This window comes from Dermochelys coriacea, chromosome 6, assembly GCF_009764565.3.
Source record: "Dermochelys coriacea isolate rDerCor1 chromosome 6, rDerCor1.pri.v4, whole genome shotgun sequence".
Taxonomy (NCBI): Eukaryota; Metazoa; Chordata; order Testudines; family Dermochelyidae; genus Dermochelys; species Dermochelys coriacea.
In genome coordinates, this window is record NC_050073.1 from 63,501,155 (window position 1) to 63,526,272 (window position 25,118).

The 25,118-nt window shown below is 43.7% G+C and overlaps 1 protein-coding gene and 1 long non-coding RNA gene across 3 annotated transcripts; one reads left to right on the plus strand and one right to left on the minus strand.

Annotated features, from left to right (window-relative positions):
• The first annotated feature begins 951 nt into the window (after positions 1–951).
• Positions 952–19,217, plus strand: DNAL1 (dynein axonemal light chain 1). 2 transcript variants are annotated; one of them, XM_043517520.1, is made up of 8 exons: positions 952–1,086; positions 4,992–5,030; positions 9,654–9,763; positions 10,823–10,878; positions 12,831–12,886; positions 14,387–14,513; positions 14,956–15,102; positions 15,761–16,029. In XM_043517520.1, exons 1-8 carry the CDS (start codon positions 1,084–1,086, stop codon positions 15,796–15,798), a joined length of 576 nt encoding a protein of 191 aa, XP_043373455.1. In that variant the 5' UTR covers positions 952–1,083; the 3' UTR covers positions 15,799–16,029. The 2 variants fall into 2 exon arrangements, with proteins under 2 accessions (XP_043373455.1, XP_038263712.1); XM_038407784.2 differs by lacking the exon at positions 15,761–16,029 and adding an exon at positions 16,842–19,217 and having other exon boundaries at positions 969–1,086.
• Positions 9,070–14,444, minus strand: LOC122460819. Its single transcript, XR_006282336.1, has 2 exons — positions 14,353–14,444; positions 9,070–14,238 (listed from the first exon to the last, which is right to left on the minus strand). It is a non-coding gene; the product is annotated as an uncharacterized LOC122460819 (long non-coding RNA).
• Positions 19,218–25,118: the final 5,901 nt, after the last annotated feature.

Below are 25,118 nucleotides of genomic sequence, written 5' to 3' on the forward strand. Positions count from 1 at the left end.
GCTTTATACAGAGTAAAACAGATTTATTTGGGGTTTGGATCCCATTGGCAACTGGGTTTCTGGGTGCTGGAGGCAAGTAACCTGTTGAGCTGCTTTCAGTTAAGTCTGCAGCTTTAGGGGCATGGTTCAGACCCTGGGTCTGTGTTGCAGCAGGCTAGCACATCTGGCTCAACAAGGCAGGGTTCTGGAGTCCCAAGCTGGCAAGGAAAATGGGCTCCGGGGTAATTTCGGCACATCAGGTGACAGTCCCAAGGGGATCTGTGTGACCAAACCCATCCCAGGGACCCTCACCAGTGCCGGCAGAGCCACCAGAGATTCACCAGCACTCACACGGGAGGGGCCCACTGTGGCCTACAATGCCCTCCCTGGTCAGCGTAGCAGGGCACGATCGGCGCAAAGCCCTGCCCCACCACACCCACGCGCAGGCATACAGCCCCAAACCAGCACCCAGCCGTGCCGCCCTGTCTGCTGCAGCAGAGCAGTTCCCCTCCCCTCACAAATCCTAAACCAGACAGCAATCGACCAACGAACACAACCGCGCTGCCCCGCGCCCCCCAGCCGTGCTCCGCTCCTCGCACAGCCCCGGGACTGGGGGGGCACAGCCGCCGCCCCAGGCTGGGGCGGCTGTCACACGGCCCTCCACGACCCCCCACAGTCCCTCCTGCAGCCCCCCACCCAGCTGTGCCGCTCCACACAACCCCCCCCCCGCGCGGCGCCCAGCTATGCTGCTGCCCCTCATAGCCCCCATCCGTGCCATCGCCCTCTCCCCCCCGGCACAGCACCACACACGGAGCGGCGGTTACCGGCCGGGCCACGCGGCGCCCAATTCGCGAGAGACAGAGACCCCGACCGTGTCCTCCAGCGCCCCGCTGCGCTCAGCGACACAGGGGCGCTCTGCGCAGCGGGGGGGGGGGGGGACAGCGAGCGAGGAGCGGGCGGGAAAGGTCATGTGATTTCCGGGCTAGGGACTGTCTAGTTGCCGTGGTGTCTCTATGATCCCCGGCTCCTCGCCTTTACTGCTGCTGAGCATGCGCAGGAGACTGGCGTGCCATAGCAACCGGATCAGCGACAGTAGCAACCGTAATGGTGAGTCTGTTCAAAGGCGGAGGGGGCGGGGAGGGGCTGGGGTAAGGGGAGAGGCGGCACCTGGCCGGCTGGGGTGGCTGAGGGGGAGAGGAGGTGACTCTGCTGGCGGGGGCAGCGAGGCGGGATTGAGGAGACGGGGGGGGCGGAAGGAGGAGCTGGGGCACCTAGTGGGCCCCCTGGCTATGGGAAGGGGAGGGAAAGGGGCCTGGGGAGCCTGGCTTGGCCATTGGAGCATATTGCACTGAACGTGGCAATGTTGGGCCGGACTCTCCCTGTTTCTCGACCCAGAGAGGAGGAGCCTTTGCCCCTCCTGTGTTCTGAGCCCTGCGAGGAACCCATCTGGCCCCCAGCATAAGTTAGAGCAGTCTCAGGGTTGTTTTAACTTGCTCTCAGCTGCAACAGCATCCTAGAGGGTGTTTTGCAGTCCAGAATAGACAGAGAGCAACTTCTTGTCGCTGTTCCCCCTTTCTCCTTGACAGGCCCCTGCAATGGGAGCTGCAAGGGGTGTTGGTGTGGAGTGAACTGCTTGGTAGCAGAGCCAACTCTTGGAGAGGTATAAATGGGCCAGAGGGCAACACATAAACTGGCCTGCTATCTAGGACCCTGGGGTTATTTCCTGCAATTGTGAATGGTTGTTATAAAGAAACAAATAAACCAGAAAAAGGTTGTGTCTTGGAAAGAGAATTATTCCAGGGCTAGATCAGAATAGCAGGAGCAAATGATCTTATGCCTCCTCCTGGAGCTGCTTGAGTGCCAGGAATCACCATCATTAAAATGCTGAATTAATAGATGTTTTGAAGACTGTAGTAAATACATAATCTATTTTGACTAGCCTGATTACAGCTCCCTTTCCTGTGAAATTTCATGTGGTTTTATTTGACTGAAATGACCAAGAAGCATTAAATGCATAAAAATGAGGATGAACCCGAGTTATCTATTTTTCCCCTGGGAACATTGCTGTATGTGTTGAATTTTTGTAAATGTTCTGTAATGATCCCTGGTAAGAAATGATTTCACTGAGGGGGCAGAGCATGGATTATTTAATATTTTTCTATTATATTTTACCAATCCTCTGCGTGTGCAGACTTCTGTTTTTTTCCTTAGATTATTTGTTGTTGTTCTTGTTCCTGTAACATCAATGTGAGCTGTCAAAGGTGACATTTTCAGCCCTTGATCATTTGGCATAATCAGCAGTACAACATTTTGATTACTTGACATTCCTTTCAGCAATCTAACCTCCTTTAACCTTAGTCACTCTGGGAAAGCAGCCAGTTCCCAGGTGAAGGATGCCTAGTATTGGGCTGGTTCATGTCAGATTTACAGCAAGGCTAGTTGGTGCACCATGCCTGGGATCAGTGAAGCCTTCCAGTAGCAAGAAGGCAGGCCATATTGGTATTCTTGCTGAAGTGAATTTGAACCTACTCCAAGAAACCCTGATCTGTGCTACCAAGATGACCTATTTTCCTGTTACTGGTTTTCATCCTCACCATCAGCATCAAGCCAGGTGTCAGCAGTGGGAGAGGCAGGATGGTTAGGGGTGCAACTCTGAAGAAGTCAGGAAAGACACTTGTCACTATATTTAAATTATATCACATGGATTATTTAAATTTAAAATTCAGTCAGTTTTTAGGCTAGAGTATGGGAAAGAAACTGTACTAGTCATCTTTTTGTTTAATGGTGAGTGATACAGATCAAGAGTTCATGTTGATTTTATTATATCTGTCACCTCCCTTTGAACCAGTTATTTAATATTTATTATTGCAGTAGCATTTGCATGCTGCAATCAAGTTGGGCCCATTGTGTTAGGCATCGAACAAGCATATAATAAATGACAGATCATGTCCCAAAGAGCTGAAAATCTAAAAGACATGTACTTTTGTTGGCTCATCTGTGGTCCTTCACAGGGATTGATAGAGTTGTGAGAGTTAGTGAGGGAAGAAGGGATGCAGTGTTCTTAATTCAGGAATGATTCTCAGCCCTATAATGCTCTTGGTGTTTGATTCAGCTAGTGTGGTGGAACAAATTACCAAAGTCTTTTAGGTGATTGGAGATTGATAAAGGCTAGATGGCAGTAGCTTAACCTAGATAACAGGTTTCAGAGTAGCAGCCGCGTTAGTCTGTATTCGCAAAAAAGAAAAGGAGTACTTGTGGCACTTGTAGTACTTAGAGACTAACAAATTTATTTGAGCATACGCTTTCGTGAGCTACAGCTCACTTCATCGGATGCATTCGGTGGAAAATACCGAACACTCACAGCTCACGAAAGCTTATGCTCAAATAAATTTGTTAGTCTCTAAGGTGCCACAAGTACTCCTTTTCTTTTAATCTAGATAAGATTGTGTTGATAGTGGTAGGTTGGGGAAGCAACTGGAAGAATTAGTGAAGTTTATATCTGCATCCCCAAATGAAGGAACATACCTGCCAGTTGAGACACAGGTTCACAAGTTTGGAATTTTGTTAGATTCTGGATCACTTTGACCACTCAGCAGTTTTAGCCATCATATGTTCGGTAGTCTGACAAAAAGCACATGTACTTTCCTTTTGTATCTAGAGCTGCTGCTGCTGTTGTTGTTGTTATCATTATTAGTTATTTGTATTACCATAATGCCTAGGAGTCCTAATTATGACAGGGACCCTGTTGTTCAAGGCTCTGTACAAACACAGAACAAAAAGATGGACCTTGACCCAAGGGTCTTACAATCTAATCTTTCTACTATTATAGATGCTTTCCACTAGCATAATTCTAGAACATAATAATAGCATACTATTATAGAGATTGCACTAGCATAATATGCTCTACATGGGGTTACATGATGAGACCATTCAGAAACTAAAGTCAATCAGAATGGGATGACTCTTGCTGAGTGGAGCACTGGACATAAAGTACATAACATTAGTGTTCTCTGATCTGTTCAGCTACCAGAAAATCTCTCCCTGTGCTGTACTGTACAGTTAAGATTAACAGAGGTGTTCAAGCTGGAGTCCTCTTGATTTTAAAGTGAGGAAGCAGTTGACAGGTTGTTTTCTCTGAGAGATCCTTGACTCTGAAACATTTCTCCCTCCTTTGTCCTTTAGAGCCTTGATTTTTTAAAACTTTTTGGACATGCTACAAAATTTCTTTCTTCACTGGCATTAGGATAGAAATAGGTAGAGGAGTTAGTGGGGTTTTGCAGTGGGCCTCAATATGGTGGCTGGGGTATTTCAGTCAGGTATACCAAGTTTCTGCTGTTATTGTGGGTCAGTCCATTAAGTGAATATTGTATGGTAGCTTTCACACTTCTTTTTTTAATTGAACACAGTGTGACTTTCAATAATTTGAGGTGCTAGAAGCATAGCATAGTTGATGGAGAAATAAAAATAAAATAAGAAAATCCCACAGGCTACACCTGACCCTGTGCAGAAAGGACAAAGTTTTCCTTAGTATGTTTCAAAAAGGCTTAGCAAATTTCCACATGTGAAAGCTCTGTGATAAGTGTGATCTGCTAAGGCATTAAGCCAAATTCATCAGCAGAATCTTGGTATACCATACTGCAATACCCCAACCAGCATATAACTTCTTTGGCTTCAATAGACATTCACCAGAGATGCAGAGAACTTGGTCCAGTATTCCAAGCCCTGAGTACCCATGCCTACAGAGAGCAGGCAAGATCAAGAAGATGATGTGCTTGGTGTCCTGGAGAAATTGTGCATGTATGTTCAAACTTATTGCACCACCTCTAAAATTGCTATTGAACGACTCACTGAATAAAATTAAAAGTAGCTTTTGGAAGGGGGTTCTTCAATTCTGCGTCTTAGGATCAGTTGTAGGAAGAGAGACCATGGAACTTAAGGGGAAAAAACTAGCTCTGCAATGAACAATTCAGCCAAAAAAAATTATAATGATTCTTCTTTTGATTTTTGTTTAGGCAAAAGCAACAACTATTAAAGAAGCTCTAGCCAAATGGGTAAGTACAAGAGAAGTATCTGTGGTTGTCTCGGTAGTACTCTGTGGTTTGGATCTCAGTTGTAAATAGGATGGTTTTATCCAGTTTGATTAAATTCATTACAATAATGTAGAAAAGGTAATTTCCTTGAAACATCTGCCACTAAAAGAAGTTTCATGAAACAACATTATTTTATTAGTGTCTCACTGAAATCAATTTCATTTGAACCTGTGTGTGCTATTCCTATTAAATTGTCCTGACCATGAAAGCTGTATTTTAGTATCTGGCCTAACACTGCCAGATTGTACATTGACAGGAGATCTGATACTACAAAGAGGTTTTTCTCAGCAGTATGTCTTTTGATTGTCTCTGTCTAATTATACTCTGTTCAATTTTGATCACCTAATTAGAGTTTATCCCTAGGGCAAAATTATCAAGGATGAAATCCTGGCCCCCTTGAAGTCAATTGGAATTTTGCCATTGACATAGTTGAGCCAAGATTTTATCTGAACAGTGCATGAAGCAAAAACTCCCATAAGTAACTTTAAAAAAAGTCTGAATTCAAAACTAAGTCTCTGTTTATAGTGTTTTAACCGTGTAAAGGTTAAAGATGACTTACATTAGTATTATCCTAAGTGTTTTTCCCCATGCATGCAGATCCATTGCATTATTCCCTCTGCAAAGTTTAAATGAGCAACAAGTTTATTATATATTATTCTTTTTCGATTAGACTTAGTATAGATCTCCATTTCGTGGGATGTGCCTATGGACTAAGTGCCTTCACACTAAGCCAGGAACCCTCTAGAAAGTTCTGTTTGTTGGAGATCACACAGTTGTGATATTAGACAATGGTATAGAAAATAATCCAGAGACCTTATCCAAAATCCATGGGAATTTTTCCACTGACGTCAATGTGGAAATCATGACATAGGTGTGACACACATGCTCAATTCCTTCCAGATACTAGAGAAGTTATTTATACTGTTTTACTTTCTAGAACAGTGGTTTTCAAACTTTTTTCCTGGTGACCCAGTTGAAGAAAATTGTTGATGCCTGCGACCCAACGAAGCTGGGGATGAGGGGTTTGGGATGTGGGAGGGGCTCAGGGCTGGGGCAGAAGTTTGGAGTGTGGGGGTGAGGGGCAGAGTGGGGCTGGTAATGAGGGTTGCAGGGTTTGGGGGGGCTCTGGGCTGGAGCAGGGGGTTGGGATGCAGGAGGGGGTCAGGGCTCTGGGCTGGGGGTGCAGGGTCTGGGGTGGGGCTGGGGATGAGGGGTTTGGGGTACAGGACGGGGCTCTGGGTTGGGGGGCTCAAGGCTGGGGCAAGGGATTGGGGCGCAGGTTTGGGGCGCAGGCTTACCTGGGGCGGCTCCCTGTCAGCAGCGCAGTGTGGGGGCTAAGGAAGGCTTCCTACCTGTCCTGGCACCACAGACTGTGCTGCGCCCCAGAAGCGGCCAGCAGCAGGTCCAGCTCCTAGGTGGAGGCTCACAAGCAGCTCCGTGCTTCTCTCACCCCTAGGCACCACCCCCTTTAGCTCCCATTGGCCGGTTCCCGGTGCTTGGGGCAGGGATGCTACACGGAGCACCATGACCCCCTCGCTTAGGAGCCAGACCTGCTGCTGGCCCCTTCTGGGGCACAGCGTGGTGACAGAACAGGTAGGAACTAGACTGCCTTACCCAGGCAGCACCGCCAAAAGGACTTTTAACGGCCTGGTTGGCAGTGCTGACCAGAGCCACCGTGACCCAGTGCTTTACATTCCGTGACCCAGTACTGGGTCATGACCCACCGTTTGAAAACCATTGTTCTAGAAGGTTCAGGGCTTGGTGTGGAGTGTATAGGCACAACCTAAGAGTAGGATAATAGAGCTTTGTTACCATGTTTGGATTTTCAGTTCAGGATACCCCTTTTTCTTAACTATTCTTCTCTCTACTCCCAATCTATGTCCTTGGGAGATGTGATAGAATCTGACTGAGTCCCTCCTGGTTTCAACCTGTTTCTCCTTTTATATGCAAGTTTATTTTGTGTACAATATTAACTCTTCAGAACAGGGACACTGTCAAAATAATAGCTAAGCATATAAACATTCTGATACTGGGCTAACATCACCATAGTAGCAACAGCAGAGACCTTTTATAGCAAACACCCAGCTACAGCAGTAGAAAGAGGGAAAGAGAGGCAGCCTGGGTTTTCTCACACCCCAGGACCTGGCATGTGGACCAAGTGGCCAATATACCTTTCTGGAGGCACCCATGGGAGAGGAAACATGCCAGACTCCCCCCTCCATAAATGCTTACCTAGCAGCCCTAGCACGTGGCCCAGCATCCCTTTCCAACCTCTCAGGGCACTACATGGACCTGGAGTTCCCCACAACTCCTGGAGGAGAGTGGTGGGAGAGAGCTGGGTTAGTCTATGCTCCGTCTGCTTCCCATGACCTACCCCCAAGACCTAGTACTTGGACCCAATGGTCCTTCTTCCTCTGGAATAAATGCCTGCTCCTGCTTCTAGTATGTAGTTAGTTCAGTAAGTCAAGTGGTGAAGGTCTGTGGTTCAAATCGTGATGCTGATGGCATTTATAACTTCTTGTTGCATGTAATTAAACTCAATTTTACCTTTTCCCTAACCCCCCCCTGCCCCCATCACCACCACCACCAAACCCTAGGAAATTGCATAGAAAAAAATTACATTAGAGGAACATTACTTGGGTTGCAAAGTCAAGCACTTGAAAGTTAGGAAATACCAGTTTTTTATGGTTGCCTACGCAGCCTAAATCCGGCCCCCTTCTTCATATGCTTTAAGATAGTCTTTAATGACATGATCACATACTATTTTCTCAAAGACCCCTGCCTTATTCAGTGCACAGGATCAGACCTCCCAATAGTCTTGGGTGTCATGGGATCTAAGTTCCCTCTAAGCTGTGTGGCCGCGCAGCAGGCTATAAAGGACCGCGCAGGCGCACAGCCACAGGGGTGTGGAGAGGGGAGCAAGTTGGGGCATGCAGCGCTGCCGCAGGGAGAGGCGCCTCTCCCCGGCCCCATAGCTCCTGCCGGTGGGGAGAGGGCAGCCTGCACCCCAAACTCCTCATCCCTGGCCCCACTCCAGAGCCCTAACCCCCAGCTGGAGCCCTCACCCCTGCACCCTAACCCTCTGCCCCAGCCCTGAGCCCCCTCCTACACCCCAAACCCCTCAACCTCAACCCAGAACCCTCACCCCCAGCCAGAGCCCTCACCCCCCTGCACTCCAGTTCTCTGCCCCAGTCCTGAACCCCTCCACACACACTCTGAACCCCTCGGGCCCACCCCCGCTACATGTCACCTCCATATGGGTGCACATAACAAAATTAATTCCACGTATGGATATAAAAATTATAAAAATATATATATATAATAAAAATAAAAAGGGAACATTGCATGGGACTGCCCTGCTTGACCCCCCCAAACTCCCAGTCCTGGTTGAAATGGCTCCTGTCCCATAGGGCTGGCTGGGCTTGGCACCCCTCTCTGGTTTGGGCCATCTGATTCTCTGTCTCTGTCTACAGTGGGTCAGACAGGCCAAACCTGAGCGGTGCTGCAACCTCAAGCACCAGAGACCAGGTCATAACACCAAGAGCAGGGAGCCAAGCCCAGGCAGCCCCATGAGGCAGGAGCCACTGCTGCAGGGTGAATGCAGGGCAGGCTCACTCTGCAACACACACCCTGGGCCCCTCCTCTCCTTCCCCCCTTCCCCCCAGGGCAGCACCTGTCCTATGTTAGCTATTTCAAATGCTGGGAGATGTGCGACGTGGATGCAGAAGGAAGCAGAATTAAGTCTACACAAGCATTCATAAATCTGGCATTTCCTAACTTTTGAGTGCTTGACTTCAATGTAAATAATATTCCTTTAACACTGGGGGGTTTTTTTGTTTAATTTTTTTAGCACCAAAAGTGAATGTTCTTCAGTTTACTGTTTAACAATTTTTTCTATGCTTTGAGACTTACTGATTTCAGATTGTGATTTGAGACTTTTGTGCCTTACACCTAGATCTTTTGGTAGATGATTTGTCACTGATCTGGAAACATGCATTCCTCAGAACTATGAGGAGCGCAGATTAATAATACAGTTTAAGTCTGAGTTCCCCTTAAACTGACCTTTAGGGATGTAGTGGGAAGTAGGTTTTCTACAACCCTAGCGCTACTGTTAGGTATATATTTTTGCTGTGTCTGGCCCCTAATTCAGACCGAGATGAGTAGGTGTAAAGGGCAGAGAGGAAGAATAGATGCTAAGGGAAACAACTGAGTTTGCTGGAGACTTGAAATCCTGAATCTGATCCAGGGATCCTCCCTGTAAATTTTTTTAAAAATACATGCATTGATAAGCATTTTTATATCCTGGAAATAAGCCAGTCTTCTCTTTCTTCTTTTTCTTTAAATTAAAGGGTTTTTGTGTGTGTGTCTGTTATCATCCCTGTTAATTACACAGTTGAGTGAGGGTCTGGGTTGCTGGAAGTGAGATGTAATTCAGATGAACCACAACACCAGGAAATACAAACAAGATTTTAAACCCTTTTTCTTCTGTTTTCTTGAAGATTAGGAATAATTTTTTTAACAACTGCAGATTCCAATCAGTGTCTCATTTTTTTGCCCTTTCTTTTCATTCTTTGTTTTCCTCAGGAAGAAAAAAATGGCCAGAAGGCATCGGAGGCCAAGGAGGTGAAACTATATGCCCAGATTCCTCCTGTAGAGAAGATGGATGCATCTCTGTCCACACTTGTTAACTGCGAGTAAGTTCTGTTAAACAAACAAACAAACCTGGAAACACTCAATTTTAGTCATCACTTCTGGTTTTTTGAAGTCTAGGTTTTCTCTCCTCTACCTCTACTACCTCTAGATGTGAGCATAATATCTCTTCAGTCCAACATCGCTCCTTTCTCCTAAGCTCTGTTCTTTCTCCCACTGAAACATACATCAGTTCTTCTGCTTAGTAATATCATACCCACTTACTTGAGAAGGCAGAACCTAGTTCTCTCAGACATTAAAGCAAACTCAGCATTAATACCAGTCCATTGAATGGCTGGTAGACGGCATCGAAGTGAATAATTTCTGTCCCATGTCTGGAGTCCATCAGGCCGTGGACAATCATGTGGTCCCTTTGAAGACTCCTGAACTGTTGTGGCTGCTTAACCTTTTTGTGTGAAATTGTGAGCCAAAGTCTACACCACCACATCCAGATGCTCAGGCTTTCTCTTGGAACTGCTGTTCAGAAATAAAAGTCTTGAGATTCAATCTCATATGGTAATAGTACCGAAATTCATTTGCTGCAGTATTACCTTCTTAACAGCTTAATGACTGACTTGTGCTGAGGTCCTGGTTCTCCAAAAGAGTAGGAACCCTAGTATAAAGGCCTAGAGCATCCATGACAGTTCATAGTGCTGCTGCTCCTGGCATTGCTCTTGACCAAAATATGTCCAAGAGAAACATTTGGCTCCATATGAATGAGGAAGGAGGAGCACAAAATAGAGCTAATTGGTCGCGTCAGAAAGAAAAGTTTGGGAAATATTATAACCTATCTTTCGTTTGAGTCAGGCACACAAAGGAGGATGCCACACATATGGTATAAAATTGGTGGTGGAATCCCAAAAAAGTGAAATTTAAATCTTAGAGAGATGGATGATTTGAGGAGAACAGGATTGTGCATGTATCCAGTGGTTTACTACATAATAAGAGAAGAGTAAAATGTGATTTCATTCTAACAAAGTGTTATTTGTAAGAGGGCCTTCTTCTGATCCAGTGATTCCTGTTGCTCTGTTAATATAAGCTGTTAATTATTCTTGCTTTTAAAGGAAATTGTCTCTGTCTACAAACTGCATTGAAAAAATCGCCAACCTGAACGGCCTAAGTAAGTGATATGTCAATGACTGATTGTGCTTATATTCTAGCTGCTTGGATTAGATATGTTCTATAGTTTATGACGCATGGCCAACTATTGACATCCTGTTCTGATATCACCTTTCATTTCCCCGCTTCTAAATAAAATAAATAAATAAAGGGGACTCACCAGGAAGGTGGGAGACCTTGGTTCCAGTCCCCATTTCACATCAGGCAAAATGGGAATTTGAACCCACATCTTCCCACATCCTGGTTGAGTGCTTTAACCAATGGGACATTGGCTATAGGGAGGCACTGTTGTCTCCATTTTCCTTAAGAAAGTGCTGACCTGGCTGAGACACCTAACTCTATGGGAGAGTTCAGGATTGTACATCCTGAGTGGTGGGGAGGTGCCTCCCTCCAGCCTGGACTTAGGTGCCTAACTCCCTTTGAGGGATGAGGCTTAGGCCAAGTTGAATCATTTAATTTTGTTTTACTTAATGTCAATATTACATTGGGGAAAATCTTGCTTCCTGCAAGGTTTGGGATTTTTGAGTACAAGAATATTTACAGAGTAATATTTTTCCCAGTTGGACGTCATTTCGAGTAACATTAGTTCACTAATTTTATATTTTAAGGTTTATAATAACTGAACAGATACTCAAAAGTTCAATATTAAGTGCTTTTGGAAAACATACCCATAGTTTCTCATCATGGTTTCAGAGAAGATGAGGATAATTTGGCTAGATCAAGTCTTTTTCCATGGGATGGGGAGTTTGGGAAATTCAAGGTAACATGGTTCCAATAGGCTTCAGATTTGCTGTATTATGAGTGGCATTTACTTTTTCCCTTCCAAAGACATCACCTAATCATCTTTTGACATTCTATGGTATTCTTCTCACAGAAAGTAATATGTCCAGGACTTGTACAGATTCTGGGATTTCATTAAGAATTCCAGTTGCACCTGAATTTCTTCATGAAAGCCCATCTATTTCCCCTTCTCTTCCACCTCTTGTTAGGCCTTCTGTCATCACAACCTTCCTTTACTTACAGATGTGGCTGGCCAGGACAGGTCACTGTTGACCAACCCAAAGCCCATCCCAACCACTCTAAACAGCTGATGTGCTTTCTCTGCAGCAGCTATTGGTACATGAATGGAATATTTATTTGCCTCATCATTAAATAGTACATACCGTATTTCTCATCACTGTGCAAACAGGAGAAAAACAAGATCATTAGGTAATTAATGCCTAGTTCAAATGCACACCGTGAGAAAGGGCTTGAAATAGCTGTGGAAACCATTGATTAGAGGTTAACCTAATTAGACACTATAGAATGTTTTTGTGCATATCTGGAAGAACAGCTGGAAATGAAGTTTCATGAAAAAGACTCTTTGTTTTTGATAGCTTCAGGTGTTCTGGCACATCACAAGAACAATTCGTGATTGAACAAGAATAGGCAATTTGAAAATAAATCTCATCAGAGTGGCTGTATTACTACTAGAATCACACAGGCCAAAATTGTTGACCTCTTTCTAATCAGACACGAGTTGTTATAAAGTGACACCAGGTATTGCCTCCTATTCAGGAACTGAGTCTGCCTCCTTAGTAGTGGTCCCAATCCCTCCTGGCCTGGGAAGTAAGATCAGGACCAAAAATTTAATCTTGCTTCACACACATGAGCACTAGCACACCAGAATGGCAGCCTGTTTTGTTTAATCCTGGACTGGATGTAAACAGGCAGCCTACAGATGAGACTTTCTAATACCCATACTTGAGCCATCCACTCCACCCATTCATTACAATCTATATCTAGAACAGTATGTAGTTTGCTTCTGACATGTCATTCTTCCTGAATATAGCCTGTTCAGAATACAAACCTCTCTTGTCTGTGGTATACAGAATGTTGTCAGATTTCCAACAGCTCTTTATATTTTAAGCACCAGTCATTTGTTAATAAGAAGCTCTTCTCCCTCCATTGCAGAAAACTTGCGGATTCTTTCATTGGGGAGAAACAACATAAAGAATCTGAATGGGCTGGTATGTCCCTTTTTGTAGTTTACATTTATTAAACTGAGCAATGAAGTGCTACGTAATTCTTGCATCAAGGCATAGGGGAAGAGTAATTTCCCTACCCTTGCATCTCTCTTCACATAATTCAACCTTAGCGCCTAACCATTTATTTTGTTTTATTTACTTACTACATGTTGCTCATAATGCGTGGAGTAATCTCTCATTTCCCTTGTGCCAGTCAACCACCCTCTCTTCATTGAAATCTCTCCTTAAAATGCCCTCCCTCTTTACAGACTTTAAATGCTAATCCACCAAATAAAACATTTAAATCCACCAATAAGCTTAAGAGGAACATTTTTCATTTTAAATATGCATTATCTGCTACCTATATTGTCTCAATCAGCCAACTTTCCCAGACCCTTTTGCTGTTGCTTTTGCTATTTTTCTAACCTGGGATATGATCTTGTAAGGCCCTCTACACACGACTCCCATAACATGAGATTCCACATACAAGAGCAGGCCCTTAGATTGTAAGATCTATTGGTAGAGAGTCTGCATTTTCTATCTATGTGTAAAGCACCATAAACTCCAGTGGCATTATATGAATTATAACTTCTGCTCCCTTTGCTTATATGAATCTCATCTCCTGCCAGAAGGTGCTTTTGATATTGTGGTCAATCACTGCACACATTGGCCTGCCTGTAAATCACATTGTGACTCTACCCATCACAGGGGTGATTGGCACGCTGAACAATGGGATAAAAGGCATGTGGCAGAGAGGCAAGGGTAGAAATATAGATAACAAAGCAAAGATCTAGATGAGAGGAAGCATATTTTATTACCTCTGTTCTAAGATGTCTGTATAATTAAAACCAAAGAAATAAAGGAACAAGTTTGTTCTTCAAGAGCCTCTGTGCATTCCTGCTTGCAGGATATGGCTTTTCAAGGCAGTTCCTCCACTCAACACCAGGGCTGCTGTATCCCACAGGTGTGAATGCACAGAGGTGACTCTGAAGGAACAACAGTTATGGTAAGTAACCTCTCTTTCTCCTCTTGCTGGAGGATTGCTGAGGACAGAAAATGAAATTTGAAACCTGCAGATATAAGCATGCACTTGTCTGAAACTGTGCAATCCCTTATATTACATACTAAACCCTCTAAAACGGTTGATGAACTGCAGTCATCTAGCACTACAGAACTCTCCACATGCAGCTAAAATAGCTCCTTTCTCTCCATATGCCTTGAGTAGAACTCTGCTCTGCTCAGATGTTCAGTATATCTTGCTAGTGTCTTGATTTATTTTTCTAAAGAAGCTGAGAGATTTATTTCAAAACTTGGGATTTTCTTTCCTTGAAGCTTTGTCATCCAGAATTAGGAACCTGCTTAAAAGAAAACAAGGAATATTGAAAGATATGGTTCTATTTGTTTTGTGACATAGTATCTGGAGGGGAGAAAGGGAGCAGAGATAATCTGGGAAATATAGGAAGACTTACTCTCACTTTTCTGAGAGGTGTTATCATTTTCCAGGAGGCAGTTGGAGATACACTAGAGGAGCTGTGGATCTCATACAATTTAATTGAGAAGCTGAAGGGCATCCATGTCATGAAGAAGCTGAAGATTCTCTATATGTCCAATAATTTGGTGAAAGATTGGGGTAAGCCTAGGCCCCTAGGTTCTCTTCTGAATTTTTTTACTGAGTATGATGAGTGTGCATAAGCTGAGACAGCTTGGGTCAAAGTAGGGAAACTGGCTTCTAAGGTTCTGAGTGGGCAAGTTTAGCATGGAGCCTGCAGAGATGAACAAGCTGTTCAGATTGCCTGCTCAAACAAGAGAATTAAAAAAATATTGAGAAAGTCTGTTTATTCAACTTCTGTGTCATGGGTTTGTTCTTTGAACAATCTATCTGACCCATTGCTTTTATCATCTGTCATCTGCATTCTTCATCCTGGTACCCAGTTCGTACCCAATAAATCCATATCCTTCCTCACCTAAAAATATCCTGGCTGTATCTGTCCAGGTATTGAAAAGCAGCCTTAGTGCAGATGTGCTTTTTGTGTTCCGCAGTCTATTTCTAACATCTTCTTTTGTGATTGCAGCAGAGTTTGTGAGACTTGCAGACTTGCCATTCCTGGAGGATCTGGTGTTTGTGGGCAATCCACTGGAAGAGAAATACTCTGCCGATCAGCAGAGCAGCTGGGTCGAGGAAGCAACCAAACGAGTGCCCAGGCTGAAAAAACTAGATGGTGAGCTTTAAGCAGCAGCTGGGTGGCATTTATTATACAAGATCTTTTGTTTAGTGTAATGAGAACAGTCGGGTATTGGCTCAGCACCACAAAAGTACAACTGTGAGATCTGGAGGAGGGGTGGGAACCAACTCAATGAGCGGCATTCTTTATTTTTCCTTTCAACACTTACTCCACTATGTGTTCACCTCTGCACAAGCTAAATTGTTCAACCATAGCCTCAACTTCTTCTGAGAGTGGATTTTCGAGTCTTTGAAAGAAGGTGAGTGCTGTGGAGCTCCTCTGAATTGGCTTCAGCCTTCATAGTGACTTCATTTACAACAAAAGCTGTTTCAAATTAGACCTGTCACTTTGCATCACTACAGCTTCAGAGAGGGTCTTGCTCTGATGTTTTGAACTAGTACCCAGTCAAAGTACTCATAACAGCATAACTTAGAGGTGAACTGAAATGTGTTTTGATTTTTTGAGAGACAATATCTGTTAAGATTTTAAATCTCTTGTAGAATTCACATGTTGACTTAATGATGAGACCCCAGTAATGTAAGTGGATTTATCTCCTAATGCCCATGTTCAGGATTCTAGGTTTTCCCACAAGAGATGGTGAGAGGGAAAACACCTAAATCATAGCAACGCCGTATGTTCTTTACCTTGATTCTAGGGCTAGGGAAGTCATCAGCTCTTTCAGGGGAAACATAGAATTCCAAGCTCTTGTCCTGGCTGGTAATAAAAAGGGGAAATGATTTTCAAATATTGTGTTTTGTTTTTAAACGTATTTAATGTTATGTTAATGGCTGATGATCATAAATCTTTCTGGTATTTATTTAAAAAGCAGCTCACTTCTCCTTTAAGGCAAATCTAAAGAGCTTCTCTGTTTGAATGGCTTCTAAAGGATGAAGGGTTGGTTGAGTAATAGTGGACAGCACGAGGGAGAAGTGGGCAGGGTGGGCACCAGCTGGGAGGTGAGTGGTGGGGAGAAAGCAGAAGTAAGAGAGGCAGGCAAATGGGTGAAGAATAGAGTATCAGTGTAGGGAGCAAGAGCAGAGGATGAGACGTCAGAACCTGAATTATTGAAGAGGTGGGAGGAAAGAGGACACTGAGACATGGCTAGAGAGAAATGTTGATATGAAGAATGGGCTGGAGCAACAGGTGCTGTGTGAGAAGAGTAGACAGCTGAATAGAGAAGCTGGTGTGAGGCATGTATTTGTATGATCAAAGGGGTAACCGTTGTTTACATAACGACACCAGTGCACTGTTAGAATGGCACACACCAAGGTTTAAGAGTTAATCAGTGTTCCTCATACCCTGTCAGCACGAGATCATGTACCTCCAAGAAGAACGTGTGCAGCTCTCCTCTTGGGATGGTTGCATTATGGTGTCTCAGCACAAACACTGTGACCCAGTTGGGCAGAACACTGACCACTCATTATTGGGAAGCCATGCTCTAATATACTGTAGTCCCTGCTACTCAAGAAATGGAAGCAACAACGTAGAAGAGAGTTCTTAAGCTGAGGCCTGGGGTAGTGAAGGGAGAACCAATAGTTAGAATCAGGACGGGAAGAAGATACTCAGACGCATGGGAAGCTTGATTTGTTGTCTTCAGTTAAAAAGCAGTAGCAAAAGCCTTTTTTGCTGGTGGCAGCTTAAACTCGTTCTTGCTTCTCCTCTGAACTCCTAGTTGACTAGCATTTGTGGATACTGCATCAATGATTCTTATCAGGCCTTTTCTCTCTCTGTTTTAGGTGTCCCAGTTATTAAACAAGAAGAAGGTGAAGAAGGAGAAAACTAACACAACTCTTTCTTGTGTGGTATTATATTATTTAAGTTTCTTCAGAGCAATTCAGCACACAAAGCTTTTGTATAAATGTTTGTTTCAAAGAAAATATTTGGGTAATTTTTTTTAACTAACTCATCTCCATACTCTCCTTTCCTCACCCAAAGAGTTAATTACCAAAACATGGGGACACTAACTTTGTATATTTCATGTGCTCTTCTGTGAGGACTATTGAAAGTGAGATTGTCTGTCTGATTAATTTAATGAGAGACCTTAACTAAAACTACTTACTGATTTTTATCCTGTTTAGTGATGCTTGTAGAGCTGTCTTTCTGGTTATGATAGAACAGTTTTTCTTGTTAACTGTCTGTTCAGTTGAACTTTTTTTTTTTTAATCATTTGAAACATGGAGACCAGAACAACAGTGTTTTGTTTTACAGACTCTTTGCAGGCTAGGCTTTTTGTTATTTTTTTAATACTGTCACAGGTAGAAACAGTTACTAACTGTAACTGGTTCTTCAAGATGTGATGCAGATGTGTGTGCACGCCCCACACGGAGCCTTTTGCCTAGCAGTACCTGTAGAGGGGCAGCACTCGCGTCTTGTGGCTGTGGGCCCTCCCCTGGCTATAGAAGGCGGAGCCGCCCTGACCCCACTCAGTTTCTTCGCACCAAAAGCCTATGGGAGGAGACTCCGATGCAGAGGGAATAGAGGGTCAGTCATAGAATACATGTCTGCATCACATCTCTAAGAGCCACACTTACAGTAATTAACCATTTCTTTTTCTTCAAGTGGATGCAGATATGGATTCTGCTTTGGTGACTTCTAAGCAAGTACCTCAATCTGGGAAGTGGGGCTTGGAGTCTACTGCAGTAGGGATTGTTTTTAAATCTTCTGCCCTTCCCAGACCTTAGTTCCCTTTGGAAGATATAGTAGTAGCATAATGGTCCATAAATGTATGTGTGGACAACCACATGGCCACCCTGCAAATGTCCACTATGGAAATGTCACTGAGGAATGCTATGGACATCACTTGCACCCTCTTGGAGTGAGCCCATATCCACAGAGGAGGTGTAGCTGAAGCTATCTCATACTCAGTCTTGATACAGGATGTTATCCATCTAGAGATGGTCTGTGTGGAGACCACTTGCCCCTTCATGAAGGCTGCATGTGACATGAACAGGCGAGGCGAAGTATGAACCGGTAGTCCTGTCAAGATAAAAGGCTAGACATCGCCTGACATCCAGAGTATGGAGACGCAGTTTTTCTGGGGAAGAGTGCGACTTAGGGAAAAACACAGACAGTGAGAAGGAACTGAGGGGGTTGGGGGAGCACCACCTCATATAGTCAGGGGAGGGGCCACAGCCACAAGCGCATGCACTGCCCCTCTACAAGTACTGCTAGGCAGAAGTCTCTGGTCCAGTATGCTAAGCACACACCCACCAAAGTGGAATACATATCTGTATCTACTGGAAGCAGAATCACTGCCCCCAACACTTCAAGAACATGTGAGGCTGTCTTTTCTGCCCTTCAGAGCTCTGCCAGTTACCTGTAGCTCAGTAGGACCAGTAGTTGTCATGGGCTCATGTTAGAAAAGACAGTGAATGGTCTAATGATCTCCTGTTGTTAGCAGTGGACCTATAACTAATCATCTTGAACTGCACTGGAACTCAATGCTTCATTACTGAGAAGGCCATGATATATTTATTTGTTTTTAAATGAAGCAATGGAAACTCTTTGCATAGTTTTTGGTGGAATTTAAGTACTTATTGGCTTTTTTTTTTTACATTGTTATAAGAAATTAGGCACTTTAGATTTGAATACATAGACTTCTAGTAGCCAGTAGCTAGCTTGTGGTACTAGCCTGAGCATGACTTTCTTTTTAGCTGACTGATTAATGTAGTTCTTCGCAGCTCTGGAATATTCTACTAAACTAAGGAGGTTGATAGCTGTTCAGAAAAAAACAAATGTACAAAAGACCTGGACTTGAGGGTAATTTTATAAGCTCTGATTGCAGGGTATTCATTTGTTTCTAAAGCACAGACATAGGCAGCCGACTAAAAGGTTTAGGTAGCTGCTGGGGAAAGGACAGAAGAGATTAGACGTAGGAACTGGAAAATAAATATTGATAAAGAGCTAAATTGCTTTGCCACATGGTGACATCTTAGTGAAGTCCCCAGATATGACAAGTAAATATTTTTTAAACGAAATGCATGAAATGATGATTAGAGAAAGCACCACGGACCCCTAGAAAATGGATAAAATGACCTAAACAGGCCTTTTATCAGCTCAGATTGCTAAAGTTCTGGGTTTACTTTCCTATTCCTGGTACTAATTCAGTTTAATCAAATTAAAATGGCAGCAATGAGCATATTGCTATATGACAGAGGTGGGCAAACTGTGGCACCAGGCCACATCCAAGCAACGGGACCCTCCTGCCTGGCCCCTGAGCTCCTGGCCCGGGAGGTTAGCCCCCAGCCCCTCCCCTGCTGGCTCAGTGCGCCACTGGCACAACGCTCCAGGCAGCCGGGCAGCACAGTTGCAGAGCCGCGGCCTGACTCGGTGCTCTGGGTGGCGCGGCTATTGCACAGCAAGCCACCGGTGCTCTGGGTGGTGCGGCTATTGCGCAGCCAGCCACTGGTGCTCCAGGCAGCACAATAAGGGTGCGGGGGGGGTTGGTCTGGATAGTGGGCAAGGGAGTTCAGGGGTATGGCTAGGGGTCGGGGTGGTCAGAGGGCAGGGAACAGGGGGGTTGGATGGGGCAGGGATCCCAGGGGGGCAGTCAGGAATGAGAGGGGAGGTTGGATGGGGCAGTCAGAGGTGCAGGGTCCGGGGATGGTCAGGGGACAGAGAGCAGGGGGTGGTGGATGGGGCAGGCGTCCCGGCGGGGGGGCCATCAGGGGACAGGGAAGGTTGGCTGGGGCAGAAGTCCCAGGGGAGTCGTCAGGGGGCGAGAAGCAGGGCGGGTCAGATAGGAGGCAGGGGCTGGGCCGCGCCTGGCTGTTTTGGGAGACACAACCTCCCCTAACTGGCCCTCCATACAATTTTGGAAACCTGATGTGGCCCTCAGGCCAAAAAGTTTGCCCTGCCCCTGCTGTACGAGGAGCAGCATGAATGTGGGAGAGAAGCAGAACCTCACTCGTAATTAGTCTTGTGTTCTTAAAGCTGAAGTTGTGGTTGTGTTTTTAGAATCCATGGTCAAAGATAGGAAAGTGATGATGCAGTTGGCCCCAGGCAACAGCAGTAGTCAGCTCCTGTTATGATAGGCAGTACCATTACTTTCCCCCAGTCTAACTTTGGTAGAATTCCAGCTCTGACAATCAATTTCTAAGTGACCAGTGTGAAGTAGAAGACTATAGGCAAAGCAATTCAATGCTATTAACTTCTTTATAGATACTCTCTACATTCCCACAGGAATAATGTATGCCATATTTGCCCAGTCATTGCAGGTAAGACTCAAATCTAATTTTAGGGTCTTTTCTTCCTTTTTAAGGAACAGATGCAGAGTCCTCTACCTTTGACATTTTTCACCTACTATAAAACTTTTCCAGATAGCCCGATGTGCTGCCTTGAATGCAATCTGACTCCATTTTCGGTGGTCCTGTTGGTCATCCTTTAGCCAACTTGCTATTCAGTAGTAATTTTCCAGGATTGCAGTCTTTACTGATGATCAGGACAAGACAGCACTGGCCACAGACAATACTGTTGGGAGATGGGCGAAGTTGGGAACTTTGTAGACAGCTAACTGTTGTTACCAGGCTTGTCGTTTTGGTCCCTTTCAGCACTAAATTCATTAAGAGTTAGTAATTAACAATTCTTTGGACAGGAGGTGACTTTACACATTATTTTAAACCCTATATTGATGATATATGCAGTCTCTGCTGCTGTCAACTCTTGTGTACAAGAACAGTAGGCTAGATTTGTGCCCTCAAATACTATAGTTAAAATATTAGCATTTCTCTGTGCGAGGCAAAGCCTGGGTGAGTATGAAACCTGACTTCTAAATATGCTAGCAAATGGAATTACCAAGTAGGAACAGTCTTCACATATTTTACAAACTCCTAGGGAGGGTTGAGGAGGATTTTCAAAGTAATCTCTTAAGGAAAGCATCAGTTAGTGGGGACCTGCTTTAAATTGATTCACTCCTAGTTGCTGAAATGAATTCCCTTCAAAAGTCTTGGTGTCCAGGTTTCCTAAAGTAACATATTCTGAAGCTGTTTGCACATGTGTAACTTCAGTGCTAGTAGTATGAGGTGGTTAATTGTAGTTTCTGTAATTCCTTTAGAGCACTGCACAGCACTTCCAGTTTGGGTTGTTTGCTGCAGAGCCATGACCAGAGCACAGCTAGCAAAAGTGACTCTGTCAGAGAAATATGCCCTCAGGCACACTGAGCTTTAAGGCTGCCTCTGATGTATTCATGTAATGCTATCGCTCTCTGCTTTCCTTCTCCTTCTACCAATAGTGCATTCTCTGGCAATAGGTGGGAAGGAGGGGAAAATAGCAACTCCAAACAGTTGACGACAGCTCTAATACACATTTGAGAAGAATATGCTATCATGTAACCTGTAAGTATGGCCATCCTCAGAACAGTGGGCACAGAAGTAGCCATTTGGCTGTCATTTTAGTTAAGAATTCACCAATGGCATTAAACTAGCTATAGCCTCTTAACTTCCTTTTTTGTGGATGAAGGGCAAGTATGAAAAACACTTTTGGATACTACCCACAGTCCTGCTGGTTGATTTATCTCCATGTAGAGTTGTCGTAGTGTGCAAGTACACAGGCAGAATTTCCCAAGGCAGCGACAACATTTGAGAACAGACTAGAAAGGTGCAAGAGTGGGGATTAGCACAAAACAGCGATACATTGAAAAGATTTGCAGGATAATCCAGGGTGATGTTTACAGAACTAAGTGCAATTCCTGCCGCCTCTGACTTAAACATTAACAGTAGCTGTACAGCAAAGTCCAAGTGCAGCTCTTACAACCATTAAGGAATTGGTAGAATTGTGCTGGCCTTTTTGTGTTGCTGCTTGTGAATACAATGAAAATTCATGTTGATGGGGTTGGGCATCCAATCTCATTGACATTAAAGTACATTTTATAGCACAAAATTTATCCTGTAATAAATGTGAAATGGTAATTTAGCTAGAGTGGGAAGAGGAGGGGGATTAACAACACAAGAACTGAAATCTCAGAGTGTTTGCTAAGGAACGCACCAAATGGGTTTCCTTTATTGTCAGCTGAAAAAGTGTTTACCAAAATCTGATATTTTTTTCCTAACAGTTGGCAGGAAAGCCCAGCTAAAGTCTTGCCTTGCCTAATGGATTATGGTTACTCTTATGAACAAATCAAAAGCAGCCCACTCACCAAACTTTACTTTTACAAAATAAAGTGAAGGGGGTTGATTTTTTTTTTTTTTTAAAAGAAGATTTGCACTTTAAAAATTATGCACTGGATGTTGGTGAAAAGTACTTGCAGTATGACAGATATGTAGCCGTAAGGAGTAGGGCATATCAGTTAGGAGCCTAAGTACCTTTCAGGATCTGGGCCTAGCAGAGCAGGCTGTGGAAAGGATTTCCTTACTCTCTGATCTGCCATGTCTCACCACATCTGTTATATCTAGCACCTAGTGATTTGATCATGGGTGAAAGGAGCACCCATGTAAAATTCTCAAGCCATGTGGAATCCTGCTCTTCCCCACTGCAAACATAGTGGGGTCTCTCCCCACACCTCCCCCCTTTTTTCTTCTTATAGAAATTTGCAACATTAAAATGGAGTGTCAGTAAATGGATGGGTGTTTCCATGCTTGCCAACATATTGTCAGTCTCCAAGCAGCCAATGCATTCAGTGATTACACTGAAAACTGTTGCTAGAATGTGAGAAGGGAATTTAAAGCCAGCAGTGCTCAGTCTGTGTGGTCAGGTTACACGAGGGGTACTCGTGACTAGCCCAAGCTGCTGTACATGCCAGCACAGCCACACTGCTATTTTTAGCATGCTAGCGTGAGCTAAAATAGCACCGCTGTCTAGTTGCGCTGGGAAGCATGCACCCAGCTGCAGTGCAGACACGCAAGTCTCCAGTTCTAGAACAAACTCCAAGTGGGAGAGCAGTTTTAACACCTAGTTTGTTGGTAATCTTTTATATACAAGTAATTTTGTAGTATGACAAAATTGTTAAACTTGCTGTGTATTAAGTTATTTAGGCCTAAATTCTAAATGTTACTTTGTGAATTGTGTTTATAAAAATAGTAATAAATGTTATTTTATAAAGAAAAAGTGCCTTGCTGTTGTGTGTGATGATAAGCAATAGTTTGGCTTAAGGACAATGTATAGAACCTTATATGTTATCCTCTATTTTTGCTCCCATCCCTGTCCTAACTTTACAGCATAAGGCTTTAGTGAAATGGTCTTACTCTTAATCCTCCTTATCCCTTTACCTTTTGTAATAGAAAATGTGACTTTGGCCCAATCCCACTAACCCATCACCACTTCCCCTCTCACAGAAAAATCCTCCATTTAATATTATGAAAAGATTGTTAAATGGTCTGTAAAGCTTACAGAGCCTTGGTTTATTTCTTTAAGTTTATACTGCCTTAGTGGCTCTTGCAAAGCCAAACCTCATACTCCTCCATTACCTCAAATTTCCTTTTAAGGTCTTGTCTACATTAGAAAAGGTTTGCTAGGATAGCTATGGCAATAAATTGTCCTACTGAGAACACAGCTTATACCAGTTCCCTGAATGAACTAAGGTCTACTAGCAAAAACATGTTTTTGCCAGTACAATGCCTCCTAAACTCTGGGTGTTGATGGTATAAAAATGTCATTAACCAACATTACTAGATTGACATCATTTTTAAGCACAGCCCTGGCCTTAGTAACCAGCCTAAGTATGGAAAAATACACAAATTAGGTGGGGAAAAGAATGGGAATGGTTGATTTAACCAGTTGCTTCCTTTTCTTAAAGGAAGTGGGTCCCATTTTGAGACTTCAAAATTTGATCTCTATGACCCTTTGTAATGGTCCAAAAACTTAGCTAAATAAAAAATCTGCATGGTTTAACCATTTCAGGGCTACACAGTCTACTTTTCAAGGCTGACACTGGACCCATTCTAATTTTGACAAATGTCCCTCAGACTTTGACTATATTGTTTTAAAAGCCACACTGTTTAAGTAAGCACTTTGTTTTGGGATCAATAGCAATTCTGCTCCCTGTAAAACAACAGTTAAACAAAATATCACTTCTTTAACCACTGCCCTTGATTAGAAGCTTCCCTCATTTAGACCCCATCTACATTGCAGCTGTAGAGCAATGTCTAAGCTATGTTGTAGATAAACTTTCTTCTAACACAGCTTGGCCATCTGCCATGGAATAAAGGTTTTAGGTAGCTACACATTTACTATACAAGCCCAGGGGAAAGTAATTTAAGTTTAACTGTGTGAGGCACCCTTGTTTACTCAGTTTATTTATTAGCATGCCAGCAAGACACTGACTGTATAACATTTTAATGATGCACCTGTTTTGGTGACTCTGTTGATTTTAAATAGAATACAGGCACTTAGATGCAATTACAATGAGCATTATATAACCCCCTAAATAACTACAGTAACTAAAGACTCTTTTTTTTTAAGCCACAGGAATTATTATATTTATGAGGCATCACAGCTAAGATGAGACCAGCTACAGGCAAAGCTGTGCTAGTTCATCAAGTAAACAAGATCAAAGTCCTTCAAAGAGACATAATGATGTAATTTCCAGATAAAAGAACACGTGTATTTCCAAGTGGTTATTTGCCAAAATGGAAAAGTTAAAAAAAACAAAACAAACCCAAACCTGACACTAATGTAGAGGAGCAAATTATGGAGCAATATGTAGTTTGCAGCTGGAATACCTCAAGCATCAAACATGGGAGATGTGTTACTGTTAGCTCAAGTTATTCTAGCATGTTTTTTCCAATGCTACCAATTTACTGATCTTTCCTGGATTGCGCCTGTCACTGAAATGGAGTCAAGCCACCACCATTTTGTCTCCCCTAGCACTTGGCACGTAGCTGTGGTTTTAGGTGCCTGTAATGCCAGAAGTAGAATCCTATCACTTATTTACATCTTGGGAGTTGACCTGGAACTGCTTTTCATGGGCTTCTGTAACTGCACTAGGCTTTCTACTTTGCATACATAAACTGAAAGCCTATAATTTTAGAATACCAGAATTGGCATCTCTGAAAAGGGCGGGAAAGAACAGCAAACTCCTA